The sequence below is a fragment of the Octopus sinensis genome, linkage group LG11 (genome assembly GCF_006345805.1).
Source record: "Octopus sinensis linkage group LG11, ASM634580v1, whole genome shotgun sequence".
Taxonomy (NCBI): domain Eukaryota; kingdom Metazoa; phylum Mollusca; class Cephalopoda; order Octopoda; family Octopodidae; genus Octopus; species Octopus sinensis.
Genome location: NC_043007.1, coordinates 32,521,548 through 32,540,344, shown reverse-complemented (window position 1 = coordinate 32,540,344; position 18,797 = coordinate 32,521,548). Strand labels below are relative to the sequence as shown.

The window sequence follows — 18,797 nt, the reverse complement described above, 5'->3', positions numbered from 1 at the left end:
AGTAGCAATCTTGATTTTACCAACCTGCCTGTTGTGGTCACCAGTTATAATAACTAGATTCTCAATCATTGATGAGAAAGTGTACAAAAGACACCATAGAAATGGACTTTTTTGCTCACCTGTCAGCCCTAAATGTGATGTATATGCAATGATCACCGTTGCTGCTGGCTTGCATTTCATTAGTCTAAGCTTAATTTTGCTGTTACAGACTTTGACAACCTCAATTACTCAATACATTTTTATTCTCTACTAGCAGTATCGCCCGGCGTTACTCGGGTTTATTTCAACCCTTTAGAATTGGAATTTTTGAAAAGTAAAAATATCGCATTATGTAGCTTGTTATTCTCTGTAAGTGAACATTTTTTGGTTGAAATACACCAAAAAATGGCGACACAGCAGTCAAAAAATCGTAAAAAATAGGGATTTTCATAGAAAAAAAAGCACCTTCTTGATGTAAATAATTTTTGGTGTTAACATGGTCCGATTTGAATTTTATCTTCTACGAAATGAAGAGCAAGCCTTCTTCTATCATACTCTCAATTTTAGTCAACTTGTGCGACAGGGTCTCGGAGGAGATAGTGTTAGTCGAAGGCTACCAAACCTGCCATACACAGACAACTTCAGCTTTATATATATATATGTCTGTTCCAACCACCCCAGTGTTCTTACCCAATAGAATTTGTAGTTCATGTAGTATGCATTTATTATTTGTGATCTAGTTTTTAGTAACAGCTATCGCTTAAATAGATTTGCCCTGAATTAAAAACTGTTGAGATGATAAATCCGTTTTTTTTTTAGTACAGAATAAATGCAATAAAGTGGAATTTAGGAATATGATGTTGGTAGCAGTGGTGTTCTGTTTGTGCATGCCTTTTGTTTACATATATATCTGAATGTAAATTGCTTTGTCCTGCAACCTGTTTTGCGTGTATGTGTGTGTTCGTTAAAGCCATTGGCTTGAATATATTAGGGAAATTTTGGGTGGTTAGCTGGTGATTCATAAACTTAATCATATGCTTAACGGCATAGCCTATTAGTCCAGTTGGATTGGATAGAAATTAGCTTATTCCCCATGAATAGCATGTTATCCGTTAAAGATCCATGGTTCATGTATTCTTATGCGGAATTTGCAGAGCACTCCTGCTTGCAAAATATGGAAATACAACTTCTGGGTACTATGTGAATGCCTATTAATGAAAGTCTTGATATATTGTGTAGGCTGGCAGGTACTCTGTCATAATCAAATGGGTGAATGTACATGCATATGTGTGCACTTTGTGTGTGTGTGTGTGTGTGTGTGTGTGTGTTATGCGTTGAAGAATTTAATCAAGAAACTCATCTCTTCTACCGTCAACTACCAATGTTAGCAATCACTCATCAAAATGTCATGAATATGAGCGACTGCTTTTGACTCCTTAGCAAGAATGTATTCTCTTTTGAATATTAAATGTTGTCAACTAGAGGTTTCTGTAAACCGGTTAAACAAATAGACAAAACCACACCTAAGGGTTTATATATATATATATATATATTATATATATATATATATATAAAATCGGTGGTGCATCAGCATGGTCGCAGCATACCTAAGGATTTTATACATATATAAAATTGGCAGTGCATTAGCATGGCCGCAGCTCTGAGCTGAAACTTAAAAAAAAAAAATATATATATATATATATATATATATATTATATATATATATATATATATATATATATATCACTTAAGAATTGTTAGAATAAGAAGTTGCAATTCAGTCAGTTACTATAGAAATATGATTTTTAATCAGATGACCATTGCACTAAAAGAGAGAGGAAAAAGATCCTTTTTTGTGGGGACAGCTATAAATAGGGCTTCAATTGTGAGACATCCTTAAGCTACTAGTATTAGTTTGTATAAAAAGTGAAGGAGGAGCTTAAGAAAATCCTGAAAGATAAAAAAAAAAAAAATAAATTATTTTAAAATAATAATAAAATAAATTACTTTAAAGGATTTTATATGCTTGACCATAACAATTGCAATGAAACAATTCACCGATGGCATGTGCTGGTCACTCACTATTGTATTATAAAGAGCTTGATTGCAATGCTTTATAAATAGCAACCAGTGAGTCGTAGGTGTTCATGAATGAATGCATTTAATACTTTGGGAGTAAAACACCAATCTAAGCTGTTAGCACAGTTTGACTCGATAACCTTAGACAAATCACCTGCTAGAAATAACAGCCAAACCCTATCATTTTATACCATGCCATCTTAACCCCTTCACACTCAGATTATTTTGTCAAATGTATTGCTTATTTATTCACATTGTTTTGAATAAATCATGCATTATCTCATAGCATTGAGATTATGATGATGTGATTGCATATTTTTAGAATGACATAGTAGGGTAGGTGTGAGAGGCCAGATATGGCCAGTTTGAACATAAAACAGGTAGAATATTTGGGCCAGATATAGCAGGTTTGGATACTAAGGGGTTTAAAAATACTTGTGGAATGGCACATTGGATGGTGTAGTTCTAGAAGACCTGCCTGCAAGAAAAAAAAAAGTTGGCTGTTCACAGAATGCTTATGATTATAAGGCTGCTCATTCAGGTTTGATCTGGGGCTACACATAATCTGGCCAGATCCAGCCTTTTACACCTACCCTACAATGTTATTGTAAAAATAAACAATCACATCATTGAAATCTTGAAGCTATGAGATAACGCGTGATTAATTCAAGACAGTTTTAATAAATAAAATTTACATTATTTGACAATGTGAATGCTAAAGTGTTAAATTAAATCTTTGTTGTATTTTATAAGATTTGTAGGATAATTTTTTTCATAAACTTTAGATTAAATCATCTTCATCATCGTTTAATGTCTGTTTTCCATGCTGGCATGGGTTGGACGGTTCAACTGGGGTCTGGGAAGCCAGGAGGCTGCACCAGGCTCCAGTCTGATCTGACAGTGTTTCTACAGTTGGATGCCCTTCCTAACGCCAACCACTCTGAGAGTGTAGTGCGTACTTTTTATGTGCCGCCAGCACAGGGGCCAGTCAGGGCAGCACTGACATTGGCCATGTCATGGAAATGTATTTATGAAAGATGTCACTGCTAATTTTAGTGGTCATCAACTTAGAGAGACAACTTTTAAATGGTTTTCTTTCATTGTCGTTTTCATCATCACCATCTTCATTTACATCTCACTACTTTCTGTGCTCACTTGTCATTTCTTCTGGGGAAGTTCAACATTTCTGAAATCTGTTTTCATTACTTCTGCCTATGTCTTCCTTGGTCTTCTTCCTTTCTGCAAAGGAACCACATCAGAACAGGGTGGATGGAACTCTCAGTGAACCTTTTGAAGTCAAAACCTGGTGTTGTCCAAGGAAGCATTTTGCTCCCTTCACTTTTTCTGTTATTGACTGATTATGTGATAGGAAAAAAAAAACCTTGTAAGGAAGAGTTTGGTGGAATACAAGGAATAAATAAGTTGCCACTGATCTTCGTTAATGCCAATAACCTGGTACCGATTACAAGAACAGCAAAAGAAATGCAATTAATATTGAAATAGTTTAATAACAGTTGGAAGCAAAGTTGGTCTGGTTATTAACAGAAACGATGAATATGAATAATAACCAATCCATCCAGTTGCAGTATGATGACTTTGAGTACCTGGGAACTATGGCTGCAATTAATGACTTGTTTGGTTTGCATTTAGGGGGAATAACTAAAAAAAAGAACAAGAATGTGTGAGTTAAAATTGAATTGAAAGTCCAATTATCTTTTGACAAACCCAATGATAAAAATTTGTATAGACGAATGGTATTTCTTATTTATTTCTATTTCTTATTTTATCTCGGCACATTACATTCATTGCAAAATCCCCTAGCATAAAGCCTGATGTAGAATATAGAGAATCGGGTGGTCAGATCAAGGGACCAATGTGTGGGGTGAGAGAAATAAATGCAACACCGATTGACAACTTAATAAGATTGCTGTATTGGAGTTGGTTTGAACTAGTTTATGGGTGAGATAGACAGCCAGTGGTGGAAGAGGGAAATTGTGAGAAATGTGATGACGAGAGATGTAGATAATGTGAAGTTGACTTCAGAGAGATGGCACAAATTGGTGTGGTTGGCAGAAATTCATCTAAACTCTTTGTATCACATGAGTGCCAGAGGATTAGAGGGAGACCCTTTGTAGTCTCTTTAAGCTTTTCTTCTGCCAGTTTTTTTCACTGGTTCAGCTATGAGGACTATGTATTTGGTATAGAGAAGTTACCATGGATAGCTGCCTTAAACCCCTCTGATATGGGCTAGATGATTGTAATAATCACGAGGAGACATGCCCTACCTTCGTACTCTAACCATGCTTTCAACTGCTACAATAATGACTGGCCTGTTTCTTGGGTCTAGTTAGGGCAGGCTCTCTCTTTTCTATGCCTGTTTTGTTCCAGCATCAGTGAAGGCAAGCACATCACAGTAATTCCCTACGCACTTCTCTTGAACAAAGGCTTAATTCTTTCTGGTACACTGCTTTGCAATCCAGAGTGTTTTATGCCCCTGATCCATATTGTAGAACCTACAAACCTCTTACTTTTCGCTTCCCCTCTTGTTATGTCTACTTTGTCTTCTAGTTAACAGATGCTGGTTTTTCTCTCATTTTTTTCTTCCAGTCTTTCCAACCTCTTAATTTTTATGGCTCTATTGATTCACACTGTTCCTCATGCCTAGCTTGAACCTTGCATCAGGCACAGACCTGGGCTGTTACTCAAAACAGGTCTCTAAAAATTCCCTGTTGTCCTCCATCTCCTCTTTTTGCCAGTCATATACACCAGCCAATCAAAAAGTGTTTCAGCTTCTGTAGTTCCCTTCACCAGATTGTCTGTCTTGCTCTTTTTTATCTTGAGGGTTGCTGATCACCAGTCAATATTGTGTGACTCATTATTCTCCAAGGCAAGCCACAGTATTCACAGTCAGTTGCATATCTTGTTTCCTGGTGAATATGTGGTCTATTTTGTTTGCATGTCTGCCTTAGTTGTAGACAATCAAATGGTTGGTCACGTTCTTGAAGTTAGTGTTGCAAATCGTTAGGTCATTTGTGTCACAGCAAATGGAGCTTTTATTCTTCTCTGTCACTCACCACATCCATAGCCTGCATGTACATAGGAGAAGCATGCTTATTAAGGACAACAGTCATGATAACAAGGTTGCCTTCATTTGTTAGTGAAACAGTCTGCAAGTGGGCCTTATAAAAACGGTCCATTCATTCACCTGTCATCCTTCATTGTGGTTCATATGCAGAGACGTCACCATCATGTTGTTTGTGACAAAGCTTAATTATTCTATGGCACACACTGATAAACCTCAGCTACCTTATCTGTCAGCAATTTGCCTACTCCACCCACCCCTCATTGGTACCCACCCAAGAGAATCTGTAACTCTGTTCCTTGTCACGAAGAGTCTAGTTGAGCTTTTGCTTCGTCTTGCTTGTTGTTCAGAGCTTTTGTTGTGCTTATGTAAATAGTGACAGTGAAAGAGGTGATGACCTTTCTCTTGGAGGGTGAATAAATAATTTGATGTTTGTTTTCTGCATCTCAAAAACAGAGAGTTTGTGTGGTTGTTTTGTTGATGGCCAGTGGGTTCCCATATGACCAGGCGTTTTCATGTACTAAATTATTAGTACAGCCAATCACCGATTACCTTTTGGATCTGGAGAAGTGGGAGCATGCACATAAACACATGCACACACTGCAGCAGTAGTAGTGTGTGTGTATTAAGAGGGCTTACTGAATGCCACATGTGGTAGCAATCAGAGATCAGAACTATTTTCTTTATACTAGTAGCTAAGAGGATGCATCATGTATGATTCACGATACACTTTTATGAGATTGGAGGTGTGTATGGGAGTGGGGGATTTGGGCAGGTTGCTGAGAAAGAAACATGTTTCCCCACCTCTTGGCAGTATGTAGATGTAAAAATCTGCTTTCTCTTGATGGAATCTTTTGCAAAACACCAGACATGATGAAAGTATGTAGAATCAACAAATATAATTTGTTCGTTTATACTATTGCTTTTTCGTGCTAGCATGGGTTAGGTGAATACAAAGGGCATTGTTTAACAGCTAAATATCCTCCCTGTTGTTATCCCTTATCTGTTGTTGCAAGTAAGGGATGTCTCATTTCATTTGTGTTTGATGGTACAAAATGAGTCAGATGGATGATTTACCGATAGAAGTGACAGAAAAAAAATACTGTTTGTAGTTCACAACTTTTGCAGGGCATAAATGTAATGAAACACACATTTGTGCAGGCGTGGGTGTGTGCACGCACACCCACGCAAATATGCAGCCGTCCGAGAATTTGCACCTGGAGATCTCCATTTCCAGCGACTTCGAGGGCCACCTCCTCCCAGTGGTGTCGGGCGTCAACAAAGAGCCCTTGACTACAACAAGACGACCAAAGCCCCACCCCCACCCCCAGGTCTGGGGTCTCCCACTCCCAAGCCCTAGACCATCACCTAATCACCTTTACCTGTCTTGTTGCTTAACAACAACAATGCACTTATGCACATGATGAGCTTCTTTCGCTGACAAAACTTTGGTTGGTTTGGAACTACAGTAGAAGGCACTTGCCCAAAGTGCCATGCAGTGGGGCTGAACCCAAAGTGCCATGCAGTGGGGCTGAACCCAAAGTGCCATGCAGTGGGGCTGAACCCAAAGTTGCATCATTGGGAAACAAATATCTTAACTGCACACACTCTACTGCTTGTGTGTGCATTCATCGTGTGTGTGTGTGCGAACAACATCTTCATAGTTTTTAAGTCTGCTTTTCCATGGTACCATGAGTTGGGCAAAACATTTTGAGCTCGTATTTTATAACGAGATACCCTTCATGATACCAAGATATTCATTCAGCCCTTGAAACAGCCTGGGAGTTTGTCTACCTATCATTGAAGCTTGGTTTTGCAGACAGGTATCTCTTCTGTCATTGATCCATACTAGTTTTGCTAGTATAAGATTTCTTATTTCACATGTCTTTGATAGCATAAAGGGAGCAGAGTGGGTGATCTGTTGACAGGAGAGGTGACAACAACAATACTTGCATTCATAGCTTGCAGATTTCTTTGAGCACAAATGTGACAAATAAACATTCAGATATGTACACAACAGAATATAAAAGATCTGTATTAGCATATATACATGTATGTGTATGTACATTTGTGTGTGTGTATGTTTGTATTTGCACTTATGTATATGGAAAGTGCTTTGTGTGTGTATGTGTGTATTTTATTTGGCTTGAATGTAATATGTAAAAGTTACATTAAAAAGATACTATTATGTATTGTTTTTTTTCCCCTGTTTGTTCAACCAAACCTATATTTCTCTATGTGTGTATTAGTCATTATAGATGCATTTAATATATTTATGTGATATGAATGTGTGTGTTTATATGTACGAGGTATGTAAAATTGAAGTTGAAAGTGAATCTTAGGTTACTGGTGTCAATAAGATTGTTCTTACTCTGACTAAATGTAAATTGTAATACAATACGTAGAAATTTCAAATGTCTCACATTTTAAACAATAATTAAATCAGTTGTAACGTCTACTATGAAATAAGATCTGGTAGAAGCAATCCTATTTCTAAGTACCAGGTATATTAGTAAATTTTAGATATTTATTTCTGGTTTTACCTTTATTCTATAAATACGGTGTTACTTTCATAAATCTTGGAGGGATTATATCTTCAATATTTTTTAGTCATAAGGCGGTGAGCTGGCAGAAATGTTAGCACACTGGGGCGAAATACATAGCAGTATTTCGTCTACTGTTACGTTCTGAGTTCAAATTCCACTCAGGTTGACTTTGCCTTTCATCCTTTTGGGGTCAATTAAATAAGTACCAGTTACACACTAGGGTCGATATAATCGACTTAGTCCATTTGTCTGTCCTTGTTTGTCCTCTCTGTTTAGCCCCTTGTGGGTAGTAAAAAAATAGGTATTTAGCCTGTCTTTACGTTCTGAGTTCAAATTAGCTGAGGTCAACTCTGCCTTTCATCCTTTCAGAATCAAAAAATTAAGTACCAGTTGTGTACTAGGGTTGATCTAATCGACTGGCCCTCTCCCCCAAAATTTCGGGTAGAAAAGAATATTTTATAGTCCTGTTTTCCTTTTATTAAACGCCCTTCTGCATTCAGATCACTCTGTTGAATGTAATGCTTATTTATTCAGATTGTTTTGAATTAATCATGGCTTATCTCATAGCTTTGAAATTGCAATGATGTAATTGTTTATATTTGAAAATGATTTTGAGTAAGTGGGAGAGGCCAGATTTGCCCAGTTTGTGCATAAAACAGATAAATTCTTTGGGCTAGATATGGTCTGGTTTGAGTGCCAAAGGGTTAATGTTAATCTCAATGTTTAAATTTTATATTCAAATAACAGTTTAGCCTGAAGAATAAAGGGTTACTTAAATAATTAGGCATATTGCTTTTAAAATAGTCATTTTTTAAAGTTACATTAATTGTTCAATTTCTTAGTATTAATTTTGATGTACTTTACATAAAAAACGTAAAAAGCACCCACTACAGTCTTGGAGTGGTTGGCATTGGGAAGGGCATCCAGCTGTAGAAACTTTGTTGGATCAGAATGGAGCCTGGTGCAACCGCTGGCTTTCCAGACCTCAGTCAAACCATCAAAACCATGCCAGCACGGAAAACGGACATTAAATGATGAGGATTTGGATTTTTGAACTAGCAAACAAAGATGCTCTTGATTTCATTTTCTAATATTTTTACATTGTATTTTATAGATTCTTTTAGTTTATAACCTTCTGATAAAAACAGCTTCTTTGTAAGCTTCATGTTACATTCAATTGTCAGTAACTTCTTTAATAAATAAGAAAGCCACAACCGCAGAGCCTTTAAGCAGAGCCTTTAAGCAGAGCCTTTAAGCATAAACTTTTCCAGGGCGAGAAGGTAATTTGATTATTATTCCACATAGGGTCATGTATGTTGTCTTTTATCAGTGAATTTATAAATATATGCAGGAAGTCCAATTAAAGATAGGGCAGTTAATAGTTGGAGCCAATAGGACCATAAGTTTGAGATTCAGAGTTGATGGTTTTGTGTGCCAACACCATAGCCCTTGCACACACACACACATGCATGCACGTGTGTGCATCTGTATGTATGTGTTTCTTAAAATAATCAATGCCTAGTTCAAACTTATATGGCATTTCATTGTTTTTCTTCATATGATGTATCTGTTTAATTTTGGTTTTGCATGGAGTCTGGTCCAGCTCCTGTCAAACTGGCCAACCCATGCCAGCATGGAAGATGGATGTTGAATGATGATGATGATTTTGGTGTGTGTGTCTGTGTGTGTATGTATGTATATATACATATATGCATGGGTATGTATGAATTTGTGTATAATGAATATTCATTTGTTCCTTTTGTCTTCCGTGTGTGTGTGCGTGCGTGCACATGTGCACATACATCTAATTATCAGGCTCTATATATGCGTGCTGTACTTGTACGTTTGTGTCTATCTCTTTGCAGTTTTGGTGTGTATATGTGTGTGTGTGTATGGATGGTTGAGTGGTTAAGAAGTTCACTTCACAATCACAAGGTCCCAAGTTCTGCCCCATTGCGTGGCATCTTCCATAAATGTTTCTTTTCTCATAGTCTTAGCACTACCCAAATTTTATGAGTGGAATTACATTAACAGCAGCTGTGGAGAAACCCTTTGTAAGTCAGAGTTCCGGCCTGGCTACTTTGTGCCACACTCTCTCCATGAGAATTGCATTTAAGTTAACCCACATTTGCAGAATGCAAAGCCATTTTGCATATTAATCCAGTGAGCAGGTCAGAGGTACTGAATGTATATGTGTTGTTCTTGATGGTAGAGTTTACTATGACCCCCATCATCATCATCATCATTCACTGTGTGTGTCTATGTAATGCAGTGTTTCTCAACTGGGGTTCCCTGGAACCCTAGGGTTCTGCAAAAGGTCCCTAGGGCTCTCGCGAGAAAGATAAGCTAATACTAATTTCATTATTGTAATATTACTAGACATGCACAACATATCTTGGTTATTGTAATATAGACATCATCCTATCTAACCTATTATGTTATCAAAAAAATATAACAACCATTGGGGATATATTTAATGATGTCTGTAATTTATGGACACCCTATATATATATATATATATATATATATATGAATTTTTTGCATAATGAGATAAAAAACCAAGGTTGTATAGATATTAGAGCATTTATAGATAGAGAGTCTTATAGCTCTTTCTAGAATATTAATTAATAATATCCCTTCATCCGAGACGGTATGAGAGGAAAAATTAAGTCATAGTTAGTTTGGGCCTCAATGACACCATTATCTCTTATACATATATATATATATAAATGATATTTGCCACGTGAACTACAATGAAAAAATGAGAAAGATATGGTATATAATTTTTTTTTGTTCGGGTGTTCTTTGAGACATGTAATTTATTTTAAGGGTTATGCAAGGGTAAAAAGTTTGAGCAACACTGATGTAATGTGTGTGTGTGTGTGTGTGTGTGTGTGTATATATATATATATATATATATATATATATATATACCCCATACATGTATGTCATGCTTTTGTTATCACTTTGCAGCAAAAGCTTTCACTAAAAATAACTAACAAGTAACATTAAGCTAATGAGAACTGATTTAGCTTGATAACAATTACGTTAGATAATCTGTATTTACGAGAAAATCCCCCAATATTTTATGCACATATGCTTGCATACACAGTAGCTGTGAGAGTCCCCGTTATTGTCTACATGTAACAAATGCAGCCGTCATGGGTGTGCATGTGTGTCTGTGTACATGCATGCATTATTACGGGTGCATGTATTTTGGTATGTATGTCTAACATATGTGTAAGAAGGGGGTTTGTAATTTGTAACAAAATACAAACCAAAATCAAATGCACAAATACATCATGTAAAAAAATATATTGTGATATAAATGAAATCTAGGATTTTCTGTTTTATGATTTTAAATTTGGCATTGAGGATTTTTATCTGCTATAAAAATGATTCCCAAGACCCTGTGCAACTTAATGTGGGCCATGTAGCACTTATTGTATATAACATGCCATTATAACAGTTTTTAATTTGAAAATGAAATTATGAAAGTCTGGAAATGTCTGACTGATGGAATCGAGAACGTTAATCTTCTAGTTATTGTTCCCGACTAAATATAAAGAACTTGCGTGTCCCCCTCCCTTTCCTCTTCATTTAAACTGTTGAACAAGTGGATAAAACTGTAAATAATAAATAGCTTGTAAATATTAGGTTAAAAAAACGCTTTGATTAAATGAGTCCAAAGTTGCTCTTGGGACACGAACCCACATCTTCTGTACGTATGACACATGTCCTACCATTGTCCCACTAGCGGTCTTTGGCTTTTTCTATTCTAAGGGTTTTTTAACCCAATATTTTACGCATTATTATTTATAGCTTTGTTCACTTTGAGTTCAACAATTAAAATAAATTATTTCACACTCTCTCAAAGTTTCTAATTTTTTTAATGATATAAACATGATGTGTGTATAAAAGGTCCGAAGCCTTGTAAAATGTGTCTATACATTGTGCTTTATTTTGATGTGTGTTGGATATGTATGTGTTGTCTGCATCTAATTATGTATTTGTGTTATTGTTGTTGTTGTTATGTTAATGTGTATGTGTTTTCTTATGTCTCTTTCCTATCAATGGTGTTAGTAAAAATAAGGAACAAAGTTTGTTTTGACCATTTGAGGTGTCAGAAGTAGGGGGAATTTTAGACAGGATTTGCGTTTATGTGGACAAGGGCCAAAAAAATTCTTGCAGTACACTGGACTGTTTTTATAAAATGTAAGGAACACACAGAGAAATAGATTATGAGCATTGTTGTTATATCACGGAAAATGGATGAAAAATAATGATGATGAGGACAACAGTGGCAATGATGATGATGATGGTGGAGGTGGCATTTAGGCTGAAGTATGATGGAGTGGCTAAGATGTTCCCTGGTTTGATCCCAGTTGTACCAAAACCACCCCTTTCTCTAACCTAGTATACTGTATGAAAGGATTGAGAAACAGAGACAACACAAGCTGTAGTGACTTTAATGAGAAGTTAGGGTACATGTAGGATATCCCACTCTTCTTCAGAATGGGATTTAGGAAGAGGGAAACACTTCTCTCTACATCTTTGATGTTTCTAGCCAAGAAATTTTTGGTCCCTAATGAGGCAAAATTAGCAAGCATACAAATACCATGAACTTTTTGCTTGTGCATAATGAGTTTAGTTCTTGTTGAAATGGCATCCCTTTCAACATCACTTGTCCAGGCTTGATCCTGCTGATCACTTGCTACAGTTAAAAAAAGAAAAATCAAATCTCCCTGTTCACTGAGGGGTTTCTGTCTTTTTGAAGGTAGTGGCCTATAGAGCAACTCTTAACTCACTTTATGGTATCTTGAGAAGCTACATAAGACTCGCAACCATTGGTTTCAATGGCTGCTTCTTCAGCATATGCATGCTTTCAGGACCCAGGGACAAGGAAAACTCCATTTCCTTATTCTGTCTTAGCTGGAGGATTCAGGATGAAGGAAATGAGCTGGTTGGTATAACCGGGAACATTATTATCAAGGCTCTTCCTTATAAAAACGAGCCTTATACATCAGCAAAAAATGACAATCAGCCTTATTTAGAAGGCATCACTGCCTCACCCATTCACTATCATTGCACCTTAATGGCCAAACATGTTTTTGCGTTTGTGAAACTTTTAGCAATGCAGATCTCTCAAGTTTTTAATACAAATATTTCACCTTTATCACAGTATTTTCTCTATACTTTTATCTTTTGTTTGTGTGTATGTGTGTGTTATTCTTATAGGTGTATGTATATGTTTAAGCATATGTGGTGTATTTATGTTGTCTACCTATCTATCTATACACATTGATTCAAGACACAGCATACACCATAGGAAATGTCTGTCATCTTTTGGCTTACAATTACAGTGACTACCAATAGCATAATGTGCATAAAACAGGTAGAATATTTGGGCCAGATATGGCTGGTGTGAATACTAGAAGGTTAAATCTATGTGTTAAATTTTTTTGTTCTTTTTTATGTTTCATCCCCAAGGCTGTGGCCATGTTGGGACACCATATAATTTTTGTTTGGAAAAGTTCTTGGTCTTGGTAGAGTTATTTACGAAATGTATATTTGAATAATTCTTGTAATGTTGGTAAGGAGTAGCATGTTACTTCTGAAGACAGTTTTGTTTATCGCTGGCGTTTCATATTGTATACTTGCTGAAAGACATGGGATGTGGTCATTTGTCATTATTTCATATTCTAAAACGGTTTAAAACTTGTAGGTTATAGAAGTAAGCTGATAATGGCATTTGTAATATAGTATGCATGAGCACTGCTTATAAAAAGTAGTGGCAGCTTCAAAAGCTTAAATGATGTTGCACAGCATCTGATAAAAGCTTGTTAATATTTGTTGGGAATATCATGAAAATAAAGAATGTTTCAGGAATCTTGTTGGATGCAACTTTTCATTTGTTACGGAGAATTAGGGGAAAGTGGATTATGGAAGTGAAGTATACAGTTTAAGAACATAGATTGCTGATCTGTGTTAGAAAATTGGATCTTCTACATCTGGTTTGAAATCATGCTGCAGAGCTTTTTCCTAATTATATGGAATATAATAGGAATATAACAGGAATAGCTGTGTAGTTGAAAAGTTTCCTCTCCAGCCACATGATTTAGGGTTCAGTCCCACTGCATGGCACCCTGAGCAAGTGTCTTCTACTGTAGCCTTGGGCCGACCATGATCTTTTTGAGTGGACTCGGTAGATGGAAACTGAAAGTAGCCTGTTGTGTGTGTGTGTTTTTTTTATGTCTCCTTGTCTTTGCATCACACAATGGTTGTAAATGAATGTCACTTTTGTGCAAACATATCTGGCTGTGAGGAAATGATTCCCTGCTTGGAAACGAGAGGGATTTGTTAACAGTAAGGGCATCAGGTTGCAGAAAATCTACTTCGGTGAATTCCATTTGACCCGTGCAGGCATGGGAAAGTGGACATTGAAATAATGATAACGATGTTCTCTTTATGCTAATAGAATCTTTTTTTTTTTCAGTGAGGGTGCGTGGCTTAGTGGTTAGGGCATTCGGCTCATGATCGTAAGGTTGTGAGTTCGATTCCCGGCGACGCGTTGTGTCCTTGAGCAAGACACTTTATTTCACATTGCTCCAGTCCACTCAGCTGGCAAAAATGAGTTGTACTTGTATTTCAAAGGGTCAGCCTTGTCACTCTCTGTGTCACGCTGATTATCCCCGAGAACTACGTTAAGGCACGTGTCTGTGGAATGCTCAGCCATTTGCACGTTAATTTCACGAGCAAGCTGTTCCGTTGATCGTATCAGCTGGGACCCTCATCGTCGTAACCGGCGGAGTCTTTTTTTAATAGAATCTTTTAACAAACTTAGTTAAATGAATGTTTGAAATGAGCTTGAAAGGATAATTTTAATTCAAATGCAATCATTTCTAAGAATTAAGTCAACTTCATTAATTCATGTTTAAACCAGATCTGATGCCCAACATGGCTGTGTGGTTAAGAAGTTTGCTTCATAACCACATAGTTGCAGAGTATGGCACCTTGGGCAAATGATCTCTACTGTAACCTTGAGCTGACCAATGCCTTGTGAGTGAAATTCTATTGGCAGAAACTATATGGAAGCCCATCATGTGAGTGTGTGTGTGAATGTTTCTGCATATCTTCACATTGTTATTGTGTGAGCAAAAATGGTGACAGTGTTTATATCTGATAAATAACACACCCCACAGCTTGGCATGGCAATGTTGTAGCCTGCACAGACCAGTGGAGCAAAATCATCTTACTTGAAAAAGAAGTAAAGGTTGGAAACAGGAAGGATGTTTTGTTCTGTAGAACTCTCTCTAAGCAACCCCTGTCCAATTCCTGTAAAAAGTGGGCATAAAAACACTGTTGCTGATAATTATCATCATCATCGTTTAGCGTCCGCTTTCCATGCTAGCATGGGTTGGACGGTTCAACTAGGGTCTGGGAAGCCAGGAAGCTGCACCAGGCCCAGTTTGATCTGGCAATGTTTCTACGGCTGGATGCCCTTCCTAACGCCAACCACTCTATGAGTGTAGTGGGTGCTTCTTACGTGCCACCGGCAGAGGTGCCAGACAAGTCTGGCAAACGGCCACGATCGGATGGTGCTTTTTACGTGCCGCTGGCAACGGCCACGATGGGTTATGGTATTTTTTGATATAAACCATAAAATGAAAGGGTTTTTATTTTTGCTCTTTATTCTTCATACTCATGTTTGAGTGTTATGCTTTAATCAACTTTAACTGTGGAGTGATATCAAAACCATAATCAACAAAATATATCGAAACATTGTTATGAATTTTTGCATCAAAACAGAAATGAGAAAATTTATAAAATTGGAATTTCCATGGTCTTGCTAATTGAAAATAAAACAGCAGCAGTACATAGTAATTTAACGGGATAAAAAATTAATCGTACACATGTTTAATGCAATATATAAGTTAATAAATAATTTCACTAATTGCTAAAATATATCTCCTAAAATATACACAAATCATAATAAACTCAATATAAATGGTTTTTAAAATATACGTTGCTAGATTTCATATATTATTTCCTCTATGTTGTTTAGAATTTAATATCTCATAATCATTAAAAAACCTTTTATATTGTAGGAAAATAATTCTTGAAATTCTCAATTGAAAATAAAGTTAATTAGGAAGAACTATTTTGTCAAATGCAAATCTTAAACAGATTTAGGTGTATTTGTATTATGTTTAGTATTGGATAAAAAAAAAAAAAAAAAATAATTTAATGCCCATTTGATATAAAATAGTCTTCGAGGTTTTCAGTAAGTTCCTTCCACCACTTTTTTTTTTTTTTTTTGCTTGCTTCATTAAAAAAATTTTTACTTTTTAAATTTAGCTTTTAAAAACTGTGCTTCTGAAATATTAATAACTCTAAAAACATTGGGACTAAATGAAAGTCAAGATGTCATTTATGTAGTAACAATTTGCTCTTTATGACAAGTTGCTTGTGTTAATTGAAGCTTTAAAACAAATCTCATTTCATTCCCAAAGCAATTTTGTTATGCATTTTATTTAAGAATAAACCATAGAGTGAGTGGGTGGATGGGCGAGTAGGTTGTGCTTTTCAGTAGCAATTAATAACTGAAAACTTACAAACTGCGTTAAAATCGTGATTTTCCAGCTGTTTCCTGCCTTAACCGTTATGACTTGCCGCTACTGGATCAAGGACTTGGAACAGGTAAATAATCCTCCTTACTGCCAGTTACACTGTGCTCACTTAGTTTTTCTCCCCTTCCCCACATTGTCCCTTGCCTGAGAACTTGCAATTAAGTGACAACATTCCTCTCACAATCTTTGCAACCAAAATCATTCCAACATCGGTTGTTATTTGATGAGAGCAGCAGTTTCTCTGGTTGTAGGCTCTATGTTAATTTCATCTTGGTTTTTTTTCCAACTGTGGATGCTTTTTAAGGGTTCATTTTTTTTTTTTACTCCTGCTAGTAATGCAATTTTCTTTTCATATCATTACCCTTTTCTATTTTTCTGTTTTTATATCTTATTTGGTAGTTACAAATTCCTCCATGTTCTAATTGTTTTTGTGCCTGTATTATTATTATTATTATTATTATTATTATTTTTCCCCCTGAAAATATTCTTCAGCTGTTTTAATAAGTTTTTGTTCATTGCTCTGCTTGCAAATTAGTTGTTGCTGATTGCTGCTTAGTTTTGTTGGTGTGTATATATATATATATGTAGTTTTGGTTTAGTTAAAGAATGTCTTCTCAGTTATTTGTCACTGGTCTAACACTAATCACAGAATTAATTTAAACAGAACATTTTTATAACTGCACTCCAAAGTGCAATTATAATACATTCCTTTCTGGCGAATTACTCAGTAAATTTATTATGCATTTATGATGAAATTCTTTGGGTGTTATTGCCTACAAACAGAGAGAATACATGGTATTAAATGCATTTACTGAAATGTTGCTTGTTATAAAAAACTTGCGAAAGCTTGTTAAAAAGGGAATGGTTTTTATTATCTTTGAGAAATCTTTCTAAACTTTAATTTGCGTTTTGGATGAAGATTATGAGTAAATTGTTGAAGTAACTGGCTCAGTAAAGCAATCAAGCTACCTCGTTAGGGAAACAAACTTTGACGACATTTCAACTGAGAAGCCGTAATAAAAGCAAGAGCTTTCAAATGTGTTTATTTGTAAAATCCATGTTGCTATGGAGAGTGTGTTAGCATATTATATTTATGAAGAAATTAAGATCGAAGATTGATATATATCACAAAGAAAGAAAAAACACAAAACAAAAACACCCTATACACATATATGCTATTGATTATATAGATTAGCAAACTGACATGAGCGTGATCTAATTCTAATTTACCGAGGTTGATGAGGTGCTTGACTGTAACTAACTCACAGCTCGTTAATGTGATCTGTCACAGCATCTAGTGCCATTAGGTCAAGCAGTAATTTTGATTAACTCTTTATCATTTAGATTACTCTGTCAAATGTAATACTTATTTATTCACATTGTTTCGAATTAATCATGAATTATCTCGTAGCTTTGAGATTTCAATGATGTGATTGTATATTTTTAGAATGACGTTGTAGGGTGGATGTGAGCAGCTAGATCTGGCTGGTTTGAAAATTTAGCTAGAATATTTAGTCTGGACATGGCTAAATTTACTATTCTATGTTCATTAGTTGATTTGTATAGCTACTTTATCGAAAGAATAAATAACTTGTTTCTTTAAATAACGGAGTGTAGTAGGCTTCTTTGGTACATCATCTTTGATACCGTTTCAAAACAAGAAGGGATCTTTTCCAGGAAAGATTCATTCTACAAGTTAAATTTGGTAGTCGATATCAGTATTTCATAGATATAATGTGATAATGTTAGAGACGTCTGACAGTGAGTTGCATGTATCCCAATGTTATTTATGAAACTTATCAGTCTTGGTGAAGAAGTTGAATGAGATGCTAGAAGACTGAAGAAAATTTTATACTTTTTGTACTAAATAAATCTCTTCTTTGTGCACATTTTGTGATTATGTTGGTGGTGGTTAAATGATCTAATCTGTATATAAATGATATCTTATCAAATTATTACTCTGAAGGGGGATGAAAAGCAAATTAAGCCCTGTCTGGATTTGAAATAAAAAATACTGAACTACAGAATACCAGTGGCTGGAGTATCAAGCCCTATTACTGGCAGCAGTAATACCACTACCATTTAGAAAAACTGGTGGTGGGGGCTTTTAAGGAAGGAAAGTGAAAGAGAAGAAAATGAAATTTAATCATTTTTACTAGCACTTGTGCTGGTGGCACATGAACCGTTCAAGTGAAGTTGTCGCCAATGCCGCTGGACTGGCTCCTGTGCAGGTGGCACGTAAAAAGCACCATTTGGGCGTGGCCGTTGCCAGTTCCACCAAACTGGCCCTTGTGCCGGTGGCACGTAAAAGCACCCATTACACTCTTGGAATGGCTGGCGTTAGGAAGGGCATCCAGCTGTAGAAACTCTGCCAGATCAGATTAGAGTTTGGTTCGCCAGACCTCAGTCAAATCGTCCAACCCATGCTAGCATGGAAAGCAGACGTTAAATGATGACGACGATGATGTACATATTTTTGCA

At 36.1% G+C, this 18,797-nt stretch overlaps 1 protein-coding gene across 4 annotated transcripts in view; it reads left to right on the top strand.

The window, feature by feature from the left end:
- LOC115217116 overlaps positions 1-18,797 on the top strand; it is a 175,808-nt gene that overhangs the window by 52,688 nt on the left and 104,323 nt on the right. For 3 of the 4 annotated variants that reach the window (XM_029786717.2, XM_029786716.2, XM_029786719.2), the window contains exon 4: positions 16,330-16,386. The exons of the other annotated variant lie outside the window; for it this stretch is intronic. In XM_029786717.2, coding sequence (XP_029642577.1) covers positions 16,330-16,386 — 57 coding nt within the window. The remainder of the gene's footprint in view (positions 1-16,329; positions 16,387-18,797) is intronic. 4 annotated transcript variants of the gene reach the window in all.